The sequence below is a fragment of the Octodon degus genome, unplaced genomic scaffold, assembly GCF_000260255.1.
Source record: "Octodon degus isolate 3935 unplaced genomic scaffold, OctDeg1.0 scaffold00093, whole genome shotgun sequence".
NCBI lineage: Eukaryota > Metazoa > Chordata > Mammalia > Rodentia > Octodontidae > Octodon > Octodon degus.
This window is the reverse complement of record NW_004524669.1, coordinates 5,548,612-5,560,482: the sequence shown is the minus strand read 5'-3', so window position 1 is coordinate 5,560,482 and position 11,871 is coordinate 5,548,612. Positions and strand designations below refer to the sequence as shown.

Sequence of the window (11,871 nt, the reverse complement as noted above, 5' to 3'; positions counted from 1 at the left end):
AGAGAGAGAGAGAGAGAGAGAGAGAGACAGACAGACAGACAGACAGACAGACAGAGACAGAGACAAAGACAGGCAGAGACAGATACAGAGACAGACAGACAGATACAGAGAGAAACAGAAAGAGGTTGATTGTTTTTAGGGATGGAGTCCACATCTAAATATTGATTGATCAAAAAAATATTGATTGATTTTCAATTCTGGGAATCATTCTGAGGTCTCATGTATACTATGTAAGTGCTTTATCATTGAACTGCATTAAAATATGATCTAAAATTAATTTGGGGGCTATGTGCATAAGAAACATGTGGAGCCTGATGTGGTGGTACACACCTGTAATCTTAGCACTCAGGAGGCTGAGACAGAAGGAATTTGAAGCCAGACTATGCTACATAGTTCAAGGCTAGCCTGAACTACAGAGTGAGACCCTGCCTCAAAACAAAACCAAACCAAAAAGAAAAGAGGGGACAGGGAGATAGCTCAGTGCTCTAAGGACCTGGGTCAATCCCCGGTACCACATGCCATGCTGGCCACTGAAACCTGAGGTGGTGGCACACAGCTGAAATATCAGCACTGGGGAGGCTGAGACAGGAGGATCACTAAGAGCCCAAGCTGTGTAGTGAGACCCTGTACCAAAAGAAGAAGAAGAAGAGGAAGAGGAAGAGAAGTAGGAAGAGGAGAAGGAAGAGGAGGAAGAGGAGGAAGAGGAGGAAGAAGGAAGACGAAGACGAAGACGAAGACGAAGACGAAGACGAAGACGAAGACGAAGACGAAGACGAAGAAGAAGAAGAAGAAGAAGAAGAAGAAGAAGAAGAAGAAGAAGAAGAAGAAGAAGAAAAGAGGGTTGGCACAAACTGTGTGTGTTACTGAGAAGTGAACCTAGGGCCTTGCACTGAGCTATGTTTCCAGGCCTCTATTTTTTTTATTTTTATTTTGAGACAAGCCCTCTTTAAGTCACTAAATTGTCCATGCTGGGCTTCAACTCAGTGACCATACTGCCTCAGCCTCCCAAAATACTGGAATTACAGTATTACATGCCTGGATGAAACCCTATTACTTTATTATAAAAAAGAACATTAAGCTAAATATGATTTTTTTTGTCAGTTCTGATTCCATCCATGACCATTTTTTTGTTTTATATTTTTAGTATGTTGTTCTGTGAGAAGGTGGTAGCAGAAAATAACCAACGGGGGCTGGTGAGATGGCTCAGTGGTCTAAAGCACCTACTTGGAACAAGCTTGGCAAAGCACAGGGACTGCGGTTCATTCCCCCAGCACCACATGCCAGCCAGCCCCGCCCCCTGGTGGGCTGAGCTGGCCACACACACACACACACACACACACACACTAAATAAATAAAAATAAACTTAAAAAAATAAAATGTTAAAAAAAAATAATAATAACCAACGGGCCTGGGGTTATGGTTCAGTGCTTGCCTAGCATGTGCAAAGCCCAGGGATGGAGCCCTACCACCACAAATAAGGAAGGAAAGGAGGAGAGAAAGCTGGGCATGGTGGTACACCCGTGGTAGTCCTACCACTCAGAGGCTAAGACAGGAGGAGCACAAGTCTGAGTCCAACTTGTAAAACTTTGCAATTTAGTGAGACCCTGCCTCAAAATAAAAAGGTGTGGTGATGAGCTCTCTGTGAAGGCTCTGGGTTCAATCCTCAGTACTCTGGGCAGGAACACACAGCATTAAGGTTAGGGAAAATACAATGAAGAATGGAATACACACCTAGCTGATCACCAGCTGGGAAAAGCTCCCTCCCCCCACACAGCAGAGACTGAATTTCCAGGAAGATTCAGGACATGGAGGCAGATACCTGTAATCCCAGTACTCAGGAGGCTGAGGCAAGAGGATCAATGTGAGTTCAAAGCCAGCCAGGGTTACATAGTGAGGCCCTATCTCAAACAAATAAATAAATGAACAAACAAGAACAGAGTGCTTGGGCTGGAGAGATGGCTCAGTGGTCTAAAGCACCTACTTGGAACAAGCTTGGCAAAGCACAGGGACTGCGGTTCATTCCCCCAGCACCACATGCCAGCCAGCCCCGCCCCCTGGTGGGCTGAGCTGGCCACACACACACACACACACACACACACACACACACACAATAAATAAATGTAATAAATAAAAATAAATAAATATAAAATACCTTAAAAAAAAAAAAAAAAAGAACAGAGTGCTCTGCATACCACGGAACTAGGACTGTCTCGTGCCCCAGTCCTGTCTCCTAGTTCAGTGGCTCTTGGTTTCCTGGGGTGTTTCTTTTCTGTCCTCAGGACCACTTAAAAGCTACAGACTATTAGTAAAAACTATCTAAATGGAGTTTGTTTGCTTTTTTTGTTTATTTGTTTGGTATTTTGAGACAGAGTCTCACTACATAGCCCAGGCCAGGCTTGAACTGAGTGATCCTCCTGCCTCAGCTTCCCAAGTGCGGGATTACTGGCATGGGCCATCATACCTGGCAAAAATGATTTAGATGTAAAGTGCATATCTATGAAATCCCAAACTGAATACAATCACTCTGTATTGCAAACATATATTGCTTTTCTTTTCTTAGTTTTTTTTTTTTTTTTTTTTTTTTGCAGAACTGGGGATTGAACTCAGGCCCTTGCACTTGCCAGGGAAGCACTTATTCCACTGAGCCATCTCCCCGGCCCTTTTTTTCTTAGTTTGTTGATATAGTCTTGCTATGTAGCTCAGGCTAGTTTTGAATTCACTATGTAGCCTAAGCTGGCCTTAAACTCACAGTGATCCTCCTGCCTCAGCCTCCTGAGTGCTGGGATTACATGTGTGGATAACCAGGTCTAGTTAATTTAAAACAAAACAAAACAAAACAAAACAAAAAAATACCGATTGGGGCCAGGTAGATAGCTTAGTGGCTTAAGTGCCTGGCAAGCACAAGGTTCCAAGTTTGATACCTGGTACCACAAAAAAAACACAAAAAACTAAAAACACTACAGATCAAATAATCATGTCCCTAGCTGCATGGAAATTCAAAAAATCAGGAGCTTCTTGTGGGAAAGATGATATATATCAAGTTTGACCCCAAACTGACTTTCCCACTTGAGGAAGAGGAAATAAGTTCAAGTGGAACATACTGACACCCAGCTCAGCAACTCACATCCACCCAAAGTAGATAGAGGTCCCTCAGAGAGTCTGATACTTCCATTTGGGCCAGCGCCAAAGATAAACACTGCTGGGAATCCCCCAGCCACAGGGATGTGTTGGAAAGTTCTATACCCCATCTGTAGCCACATCTACTCACTCTCACATCCAGACTCTGTTGGACTGGGAAGTGAAAATACAAAAGCAAAAACCAACCCTGGGGCTGGGGCTGTATCTCAGTGCTAAAAGAGTACATGCTTGGTAGCTTAGCATGCTTGATGCCCTGTATCTAATTTTCACCACCACCACCACCACAAAAAAGGAGGGAGGGAAGGAAAGGGAGGGAGGGAAGAAAGGAAGGAAGGAGGGGAGACGAGAGAGAGAGAGAGAGAGAGAGAGAGAGAGAGAGAGAGAGAGACAGAGACAGAGACACAGAGACAGAGACAAAGGCTAGCCAGATAGCTCAGTGGTTTAGGCAGACTCAGGCAGGGACCAGGGTTCGATCTCTGGCATGTGGTGCGGGCCCCATCCCCAAGGTACACTAAGACAGCAACTGAGACTGGGTGTGGTGGCACCTTCCTGTAATCCCAGCATTTGGAAGGCTGAAAACAGGATTACTACACGTCCGATCTATGTAGTGAGACTCTGTTCTAAATACATTAAAAAAACAAAAAAACTGTTGGGCCAACCAGACAGCTCAGTGGACTAATAAAGCACCTAACTAGGCAGATGCAGGGACCAGGGTTCAATCCCCAGTGTGCCCTGTGGGCCCTGCCCCCGGGGCGAGCTGAGCTAGCGACTGAGACTGGGCATGGTGGTGCATACCTGTGATCTCAGTGTTTACGAGGCTGAAACAGGAGGATCCCTACAAATCCAATCTGAGTAGTAAGACCCTGTAAACCCTGTAAACTCTAGTAAGACATTTAATCCTCACAAGAGCCCCCTATTATAGGGCAGAAACTATACTATCTAAACTATATAAGGAAATGGAGGCTCAGGAAGACAGAGCCAGATGTGAACCAGGTAGCCCATGAGCTGGATCTGTGGTTTTGTTGTTGTTGTTTTGCCCCTCTTTAGTGCTAGGGAGCCAACACAGGCCTCCTCATGCAGACTAGGAAAGCTCTCTACCACTGAGGAGCCCCCAGCTGTGAATCCTTGCTTTCAGCCAGCTCTGGGGAGTGCTTTGTAGGTGGTGAAGTGTGCACCTGGTGAACCCTTGAGGGGATTTCTTGGGCCGTGTCTTTTTGAACTTGGGCCCTTGTGCTTGCCAAGAAAGCTCTTATTCCACTGAGCCATCTCCCTGGCCCCTGGGCAGTGTGCCTTTTTTTTACATTTAGTGTGTGTGTGTGTGTGTGTGTGTGTGTGTGTGTGGCCAGCTCAGTCCACAAGGGGGCGGGGCTCGCTGGCATGTGGTGCTGGGGGATCGAACCGCGGTCCCTGTGCTTTGCCAAGCTTGTTCTAAGTAGGTGCTTTAGACCACTGAGCCATCTCACCAGCCCCTGGGCAGTGTCTTAGTATGTAGGTCAGGCTGGTCTCTTGGCAATCCTCCTGTTTCAGCCTCAAGTGTTGGGATTATAGGGATGTGCCACCATCCCTGGTGCCTCTTTTGAACCATACAGATACTTGTAAACTGGCCAGATGCCCAAAGCTAAACACTCCCATCCTCTTGCCTATCTCTAGGGACAGAATTTGGGTGCTGGGCAGGACTTGATATGAAAAATTCAGATAGGACACAGGCAGTGTGTATCAGAGAAGGGGCCCTGTTCTGGCAGCAAGAGAGAAGGTTTAGTCTGTACTGCCACTCACTTGCTACAAACCCTTGGGTAAGTTAGTTTCTTTTCTTTTCTTTTTTTTTTTTTTTTTGACACAGGGTCTCACTATGCAGCTCAGGCTGGCCTTGAACTCACTTCGTAACCCATGCAGAGATTCTCCTGCCTCAGCCTCCTGAGTGCTGGGAGTACAGGTATGTGGCACCACTTCAGGCTTAAGTTACTTTAAATGGTTTTTCCTTTAAGATAGGGTCTCCCTTGGGGCCGGGGAGATGGCTCAGTAGGATAAGCGCTTGACTGACAAACGCAAGGATCTGAGTTCAAACCCCGGTTCCGCAAAAAAAAAAAAAAAAAGATAGGGTCTCCCTATATATACAGCCCAGGCTGGCCTTGAACTCCTGGTTACTCTTCTGCCCCAGCCTCCTGAGTCTTGGGATTATAAGTATGCACCATCAATACCTAGCTCTTTTGCATTAAAATTTTTTTTCACCAGTATCTAATAAAGCAATGCATAGCATATAGTATGTGGTCAATCAAAAAGAAAAAAAAAATTAAGTTTGAAGAGACAAATCCTTAAACTGCTTTCTAGCTCTCAATACACTGAATCTGAAAGAATCCACTCTGCTAAGCTCAACATGGACAAAACTAAAAGAACCTTGTTAGTCTGTCTCTCCTGTGCCCCTATTTACTTATCACTTAGGAATGTGAGGCCCCCACATGGCTCCAAAGTAATTACTGTCATCTCAGACAATAAATCACTAGTGGTATAGATTCTAGTCTAATAGATTTCCACAACGGCAGCTCTTTCTCCCCTCCAGGCATGTACCAAGCTCAGTCACAGGCGGAGCACCCCCTTGTGCATATGCATACGGTATACAGGGGTCCAAGCTCAGTCTCCTCCCTCTCTCAAGAAGGCAACAGTAGGATAGGAACATCCACAAATAGCCATAAAATACATCTAGGTCCAGCTGGAGAAGGCAGAAAAAGGAAGTGAAGTTACTGTGACAGACTGTCTAGCCTTAAGACGATAGGAGGAAAATACCTGCGTTTTGTACTTCCTATGGGTGGGAGAACACAAACTTTCTGTTCTGAGTGGGAACCTGCGACCACTGTCCTTTCCTTTGCCAGCCTTACCCTACAGGAGCCCTTGCACCCTGCATTCCTCCTGCACCAGCTGATGGTATCTCTTCATACAGGCTGGGACCTGCAGGGCTTAGAACATCCGGAACTGTCCTGTCTGGGGGCAGTGGGAAACCCAAGTAAAGGTCCTCAATGCCTCTCCTTAACAGGTGGGTCCCCCGTGCTGGCTCAAGCACATTCCAAGACACACCCTTGAGCCACTCTCCCCACATCCCCACCCTTTGTAAAGCTGGCTCTGCTTCACCTGAAAAGTCCAAGTTTTGGTGGGAGGAGGAAAAGCAGATAGAATCAGAGGTGAGGTAGGGAGGGGCCCACCTAACTGGTGTTCCTACTGGTGTTATTTCCTGCCCCATGACTCCCTCGCTGTCACTCAGGCTGGGTGGGGAAAAGTCAGGTACAGACAAGACATCCTGGTAGCTCAGCCTTTCACTTAGATTTTATACAGGGGTACAGGACATGGTGGGCCTACATAATGCTGGACAAAGGGTGCACTCATAGCCACAGGGGCGGCAGCAGGCACGCACTGAGCTGCTCACTTATGGAACGGCCTTGGGCTTTTCTCAAAAGGTGGTCACAGCAGCATCCAAAGTATCTAGTTTGTGAGCATTTACCCTGTGTGATCCAGAGATCCTCTCACCCTAGGTGTTTTGCTTAATAACTGGAAAGGGGTCCTGTCCCCGAGATGAGCCTCGGGCTCTTTTACCCACTTCTCCTGAGAAGAGAAGTGATGCTTCTCCTTCATCCCTACAGTTCTCAGCATGAGCTGTAGACATGAAGAAATCAAAATACAAGCATTTTGGTGGTAATCCCATGTGCATCTGAAAACCTCCAGCTGCCACTCACCAGATCTACTCAAGTGGGTACAGGGGAGGCTGAAATCCAATCAAGATCTGTTAAAAGGTGTTTATTTTTAAACGGTGGGGGGAAAGGGAGTGACAGGGTCAACTTTTGGCACCTTCTTTCCAGTCCATCACCCCTATGTCCTTCCCAACACAAGCAATGGCAGGAGGGGATGCAGGACAGAGTCACAAAGTGAGTCACAGAGAGATCTGTAAAACCTGGCAGGAGAGGATTCAAGAGTCCATGTCAAGTCAGGCATGGTGGTGCACCCCTGCAATCCCAGCACTCTGGGAGGCTGAGGCAGGAGGGTCATTTGACAACCTAGTGAGATCTTGTCTCAACATTAAAAAAAAAAAAAAAAAAAAAAAAAAGGTCTGGGGATGTAGGTCAGCGTGAAGGCTCTGGATTCAATCCTCAGTACCATGAGGGTGGGGGGAGGAGAGGTCCGGGGATATATCTCAGCGGCATAGCACCTGCCTGGCAAGCGCAAGGTCCTAAGTTCAATTCCCAGTACCAAAAAACAAAACAAAACAAAAAGCCCATTTCAGAGCCCTTGTCCTAGAGGCTAGAGCTCAGGGGCATAGGGTTCCCCAGTAGGTGAGGGCACCCGAAGCTCGGCATCGTGCCTTACCACGGTGAAGAGTCCTACCACTGCCAGCAGAGCCATCACCATAACGGCAGAGCAGATGCTGAACATATTCCGAGTGCCTGTCTTTCGGTCACTGTCATGAAGGACAAGGAGCCCCAGGCAGGCCAGTAAGTGCAGGGGCACACGGAACCAGTTCAGTACACCAGCTTGCTCTGTCTCAGGGATCACTTTTCTTCTCAGGAAGCTCATGCTGGGAAAGTATAGCCCACAGGCCAATTCAATAAGAAGAAAGGCAATGAAGGACTCCACTGGATTCTCCTGGCCTGGGCTGGTGGAGAAAGTCAACATGAAGAGAGAGAAGACAACGATGAGGACAGCAAGAGAGAGCAGATGCATGGGCTGAAGGTGGTACTTCTTGGAGGTAGCAATGCGGTACAGGGAAGAGCCCAGCAGACTGGCTGCCATGAAGCTGGAGAAGACAACACCCAGTGGGGCTCCATGTGGGTCCAGCACAGGTGTCCAGAGGAAGACAAAGATGAAGATGACACTCTCAAACAGGGCCTGTATGGTGCCCAGCAGCAGCACTCGGCGGTCCGACAGGAGGCAGCGCAGGCCTCCAGCACAGGTCCTTGAGAAGGCTCTCTGCCGGTCATAGTTCTCTCCCCAATTGCGAAGGGCCAAGGCCCCAGCCAGAGCCAGGAGAGGAATGGCAGCCACAAAGGGTGCTACAGGCCCCAGTCCCATCCAGCTAGCCACAGCTTCCGCTGCCACACCCGCTACTACTGCCAGCACATGGTTCCAAAAGGCGGCTCGAGCAAAAGTAGCTGGGATCCACTCAGCAGGGAAGTCATGCCGCTCCACGTGTTCATGGATGTACCAGGCCTCAAAGGCTGAGAAGAGGAGGGCAGTGGACAGCCCACCAAGTGCTCGGCCCACCAGCAGCACAAAGTAGTCCTGAGAGAGTTTGGTTAAACAGCACAGGGAATAAGTGAGGGAGAAGAGGACACAAGACTTCTTTCGACCCAGCCAATCCACAAGGGAGGAGGCTACCAGGCCAAAGAGGACTGTAGAGGCCAGGCCACAGACATACAGGATGGCAATCTGACCCTCCAGGAAGTGGTAATGCTGATACAGTTTATACAGGTAGGGAGCCTGGAGCCAATCAGCTGCCAGGGCCAGGAAGTAGACCTGATAGAAGTCCAGTTGAAACTGAAGGAAGGAGGGGTTGCTGCAGGCCCTTCCAAGGGGCTTAGACCGGCATCTTGAGAGCTCTAGCCCCAGGCAGGAGGCCAGGAGGCCCACAAAAGCCAGGTAGGCAGTCACCAGCATGGTGGGCCCCCGGACGACCTGGGAAAAGACAGGGGTCAGAGTCACATCCAATGACTAGGTAGCAGAGTCAAGGGGCTGGGTGTCTAAGCAGAAGGCAGCTCCACCCAACCCTCTTCCAACTCCACTCTCTCAGAGCTAGGACCGGAGGGACCAGTCGGTTGGGTGGGAGGAGTGGCCCCACCTGAGCTGTCTCCTAGGACACTGTGGGACAGGGAGGGGTAAGAAGAGAGGAGAGGCCTGAGCATGCATCCCACGCTTGCCTGCCATAGCAGAGAGGGAGTCCCTTCAGAATCCAGGACCCGCAAATTCTAAAGGGGCTGCTGCCCTCCACCACAACAGCTTCTGCACAATTCGCTGTTACCTCCCATCCTTGTCAGAGAGCCTGTTTGTGCCCTCGACAGCGTCTCGACATCTGTCCCGGGCATCCTCCCCCTCCCCCGCGCGCGGGCCTCTCGAATTGCTTCGCGATCACGCGTGCATCTCAGGTTTCCCCTCCTCCAGGTCACCGACACCCCCCTGCGCTCCCTATAACCCAGCCAGCACGTCGCCGAGTCTGCATCTCACCTGATGCCCCGGTCTGCGGGGACGCCCCGGACACGTCCGGCTCCAGGCCGCCGGGCCGCCCTGCCAGTTCTGGCTACGGCTCCGCTCGGGTTCCAGCAGCGCTCCCGCCCCTCACAGCCCGCTTCCGGGAACCGGCCAGGCCTCCGGCCGCCGCCATGCTGGGCGCGTCACGTGACAGAGCGCCCCGCCGGGGCCCCGCCCTCGCCCCGCCTTCCCGCCCCTGCTGGGCAGCGCACTCGGGCGCAAGGTTGGCGTCGGGAGGGGTTGGGTGGGGAAGGGGCGACGAGAGGCGGAGGCAGCGAAGGTGCTGCTGGTACTGGCCTCCTCCTGCCTTCTCGTGGATGTCTGTGCGGTGCCTCAGGAATAAATACTCGCGTTTTTTCCTCCGTGCGTTCTCTGGGAAAGATGCTTGGGATGCTGCGTCCTAAAGAACTCCGCTACCCTGTGTCCGGATGGTTTGCCTCCGCCACCATAACGACCTCCCGGCAAGAAGTCAGTATTGTCCAGACGTCTACCTGAAGGAGGCAGTGTGGCGTAAAGAACTTGGACTGCGGACAGACCCAATGCTGCAGTCCTGCCTAATTATTGGCTGTGTGACCTTAGACAAGCCACATAATTTCTCAGCGACCCAGTTTCTCTGTATGAGGTGCTCAAATAAAGAAGGCTGAAGTTCACTGACAGCACAGGGTTAAGAATTTAAGCCGCGGGTCGGGGAGATGGCTCAGTAGGATAAGCGCTTAACTGGCAAACTCAAGGATCTGAGTTCGATCCCCGGTTCCGCAAAAAAAAAAAAAAAAAAAGAATTTAAGCCGTGGAGCTGAACGCCCACCTCCTGCCACTTGGGTGCTGAACTACCCTGGAAAAGTTTGTTAGCCTCCCTCTGGCTTCAGTATTCTGTCCCTGAGACCCTCCAGGGACTTCCCTGCCTGCAGAAGTGAAAGCCTAAATCTTTTTTTTTTTTTTTTTTTTGTACACGAGTAATATGTTTTTAATAAAATTTACCATATTTCTCAGAACAAAAGTAACTACTGAGAAAGGTTTATAGTCTTGCAAACCTCTTTAATGTCCAGCTTAATTGAAGACGTTGGATTCTCCTGCTCACCTCTGCCTTCCAGCTGCTGCAGTATCAGTCACAGGAGTTCCAGAGCACGCCACCTTGTCATACGAAAGAATGACAGCAGAGAGTGAAAGCCTAAATCTTAACAGTGGCCCGTAGAACTGTCTGTCATCTGGCCCCCTGCTCCTTCCCTGGTGGCATCCTCTACTGCTTTTCTTTCTACTCGGTCTGCAGCAAGGTTCTCAGATACAGTCACATGGTTTCCTCTGTCCTCTCCAGTTTTCTGTTCAAATATCACATTATCAGAGAAGCCTTCCTGGGCCATCTTTTTTAAAACAACGTGACCATTTCCAACACCCTGCTTTCCTTCCAACTCTATTTGCTTTTGCTACTTTTTCTCCACAGCGTTAAATATCATCTGGCACACTATGTTTTACTTGTTTATTTACTGTTTTCTCCCCTTCGTTTTCTTCACTTGTATGTCCAGTATTTGAAACGGTCATTGGCTTATAATAAACAACCCATAAATATTCTACAAACAGATGAATAAATTAATCCATGTAAATTACTATAGAAAGTACTCATCCATGTTAACTACTAACATTTGTCAAACAGTTACCATGTTTTTATTATGCTTTAAGAAATCCTGCCAGGGCCAGCCAAGTAGCTCAGCAGATTAAAGCACCTGCAAGCAGGGGCAGGGGCCGGAGTGCCATCCCCAGGCCTGCCATGCTGGCTGTGGGGCACTGAGAAGGAAATTGAGACTGGGCCTGGTGGCGAGGGCCTGTAATCCCAGCTCTTGGGAAGCTGTAAAACAGGAGAATCACTGAGTCCCATCTAGTACTGAGCCCCTGAACACCCTGTAGACCCTTCCCTAAAATTAAAAAAAAAAAAAAAAAGAAAGAAATCCTGCCAAAGCGGGACATGGTGACACATGCCTGTAATCCCAGTACTCTGGAAGACTGAGGCAGGAGGAGTGAAAAATCAAGTCTAATCAGGGCAATTTAGTAAGATCCTGTCCTAAAATACAAAGTAATAATTATAAGAAGGACTTGGGTGAGGTGCGCGTGAAGGCACACACTTTGATACCAATACTTGGGAGCTGAGGCAGGAGGATTGCCAAAAGTTTGAGGCCAGTCTGGACTACATAGTTCAAGATCAGCATGGATGGCTCAGCAAGACACTGTCTTGAAAAACTCAAAAAATAAAACAAAAGGGCCTGAGGCATAGCTGGCTCAGTGTGAAGGCTCTGGGTTTAATGCCCAGTGCAAAAAAGAAAGAAAAAAAAATAGTCCTGGTACCCAGGTGTGGTGATACATGCCTATATCTGAGCAACTGAGAGGGTAAACAGAATTGCAAATTCAAAGTCAGCCTAGGATACAAAGCAAGTTCAAAGCCAGCCTGGACTATATAGCAAGACTATCTTAAAGAGCAAAACAGGGCTGGAGAGATGGCTCAGTGGTCTAAAGCACCTA

At 48.9% G+C, this 11,871-nt stretch overlaps 1 protein-coding gene across 1 annotated transcript; it reads right to left on the bottom strand.

Moving 5' to 3' along the window:
- Nucleotides 1-7,326: 7,326 nt before the first annotated feature.
- On the bottom strand, nucleotides 7,327-9,511 carry Mfsd5 (major facilitator superfamily domain containing 5). Its single transcript, XM_004637878.2, has 2 exons — nucleotides 9,340-9,511; nucleotides 7,327-8,793 (listed from the first exon to the last, which is right to left on the bottom strand). The coding sequence occupies exon 2, from the start codon at nucleotides 8,773-8,775 to the stop codon at nucleotides 7,423-7,425; it is 1,353 nt and encodes a 450-aa protein (XP_004637935.1). The 5' UTR covers nucleotides 8,776-8,793; nucleotides 9,340-9,511; the 3' UTR covers nucleotides 7,327-7,422.
- Nucleotides 9,512-11,871: the final 2,360 nt, after the last annotated feature.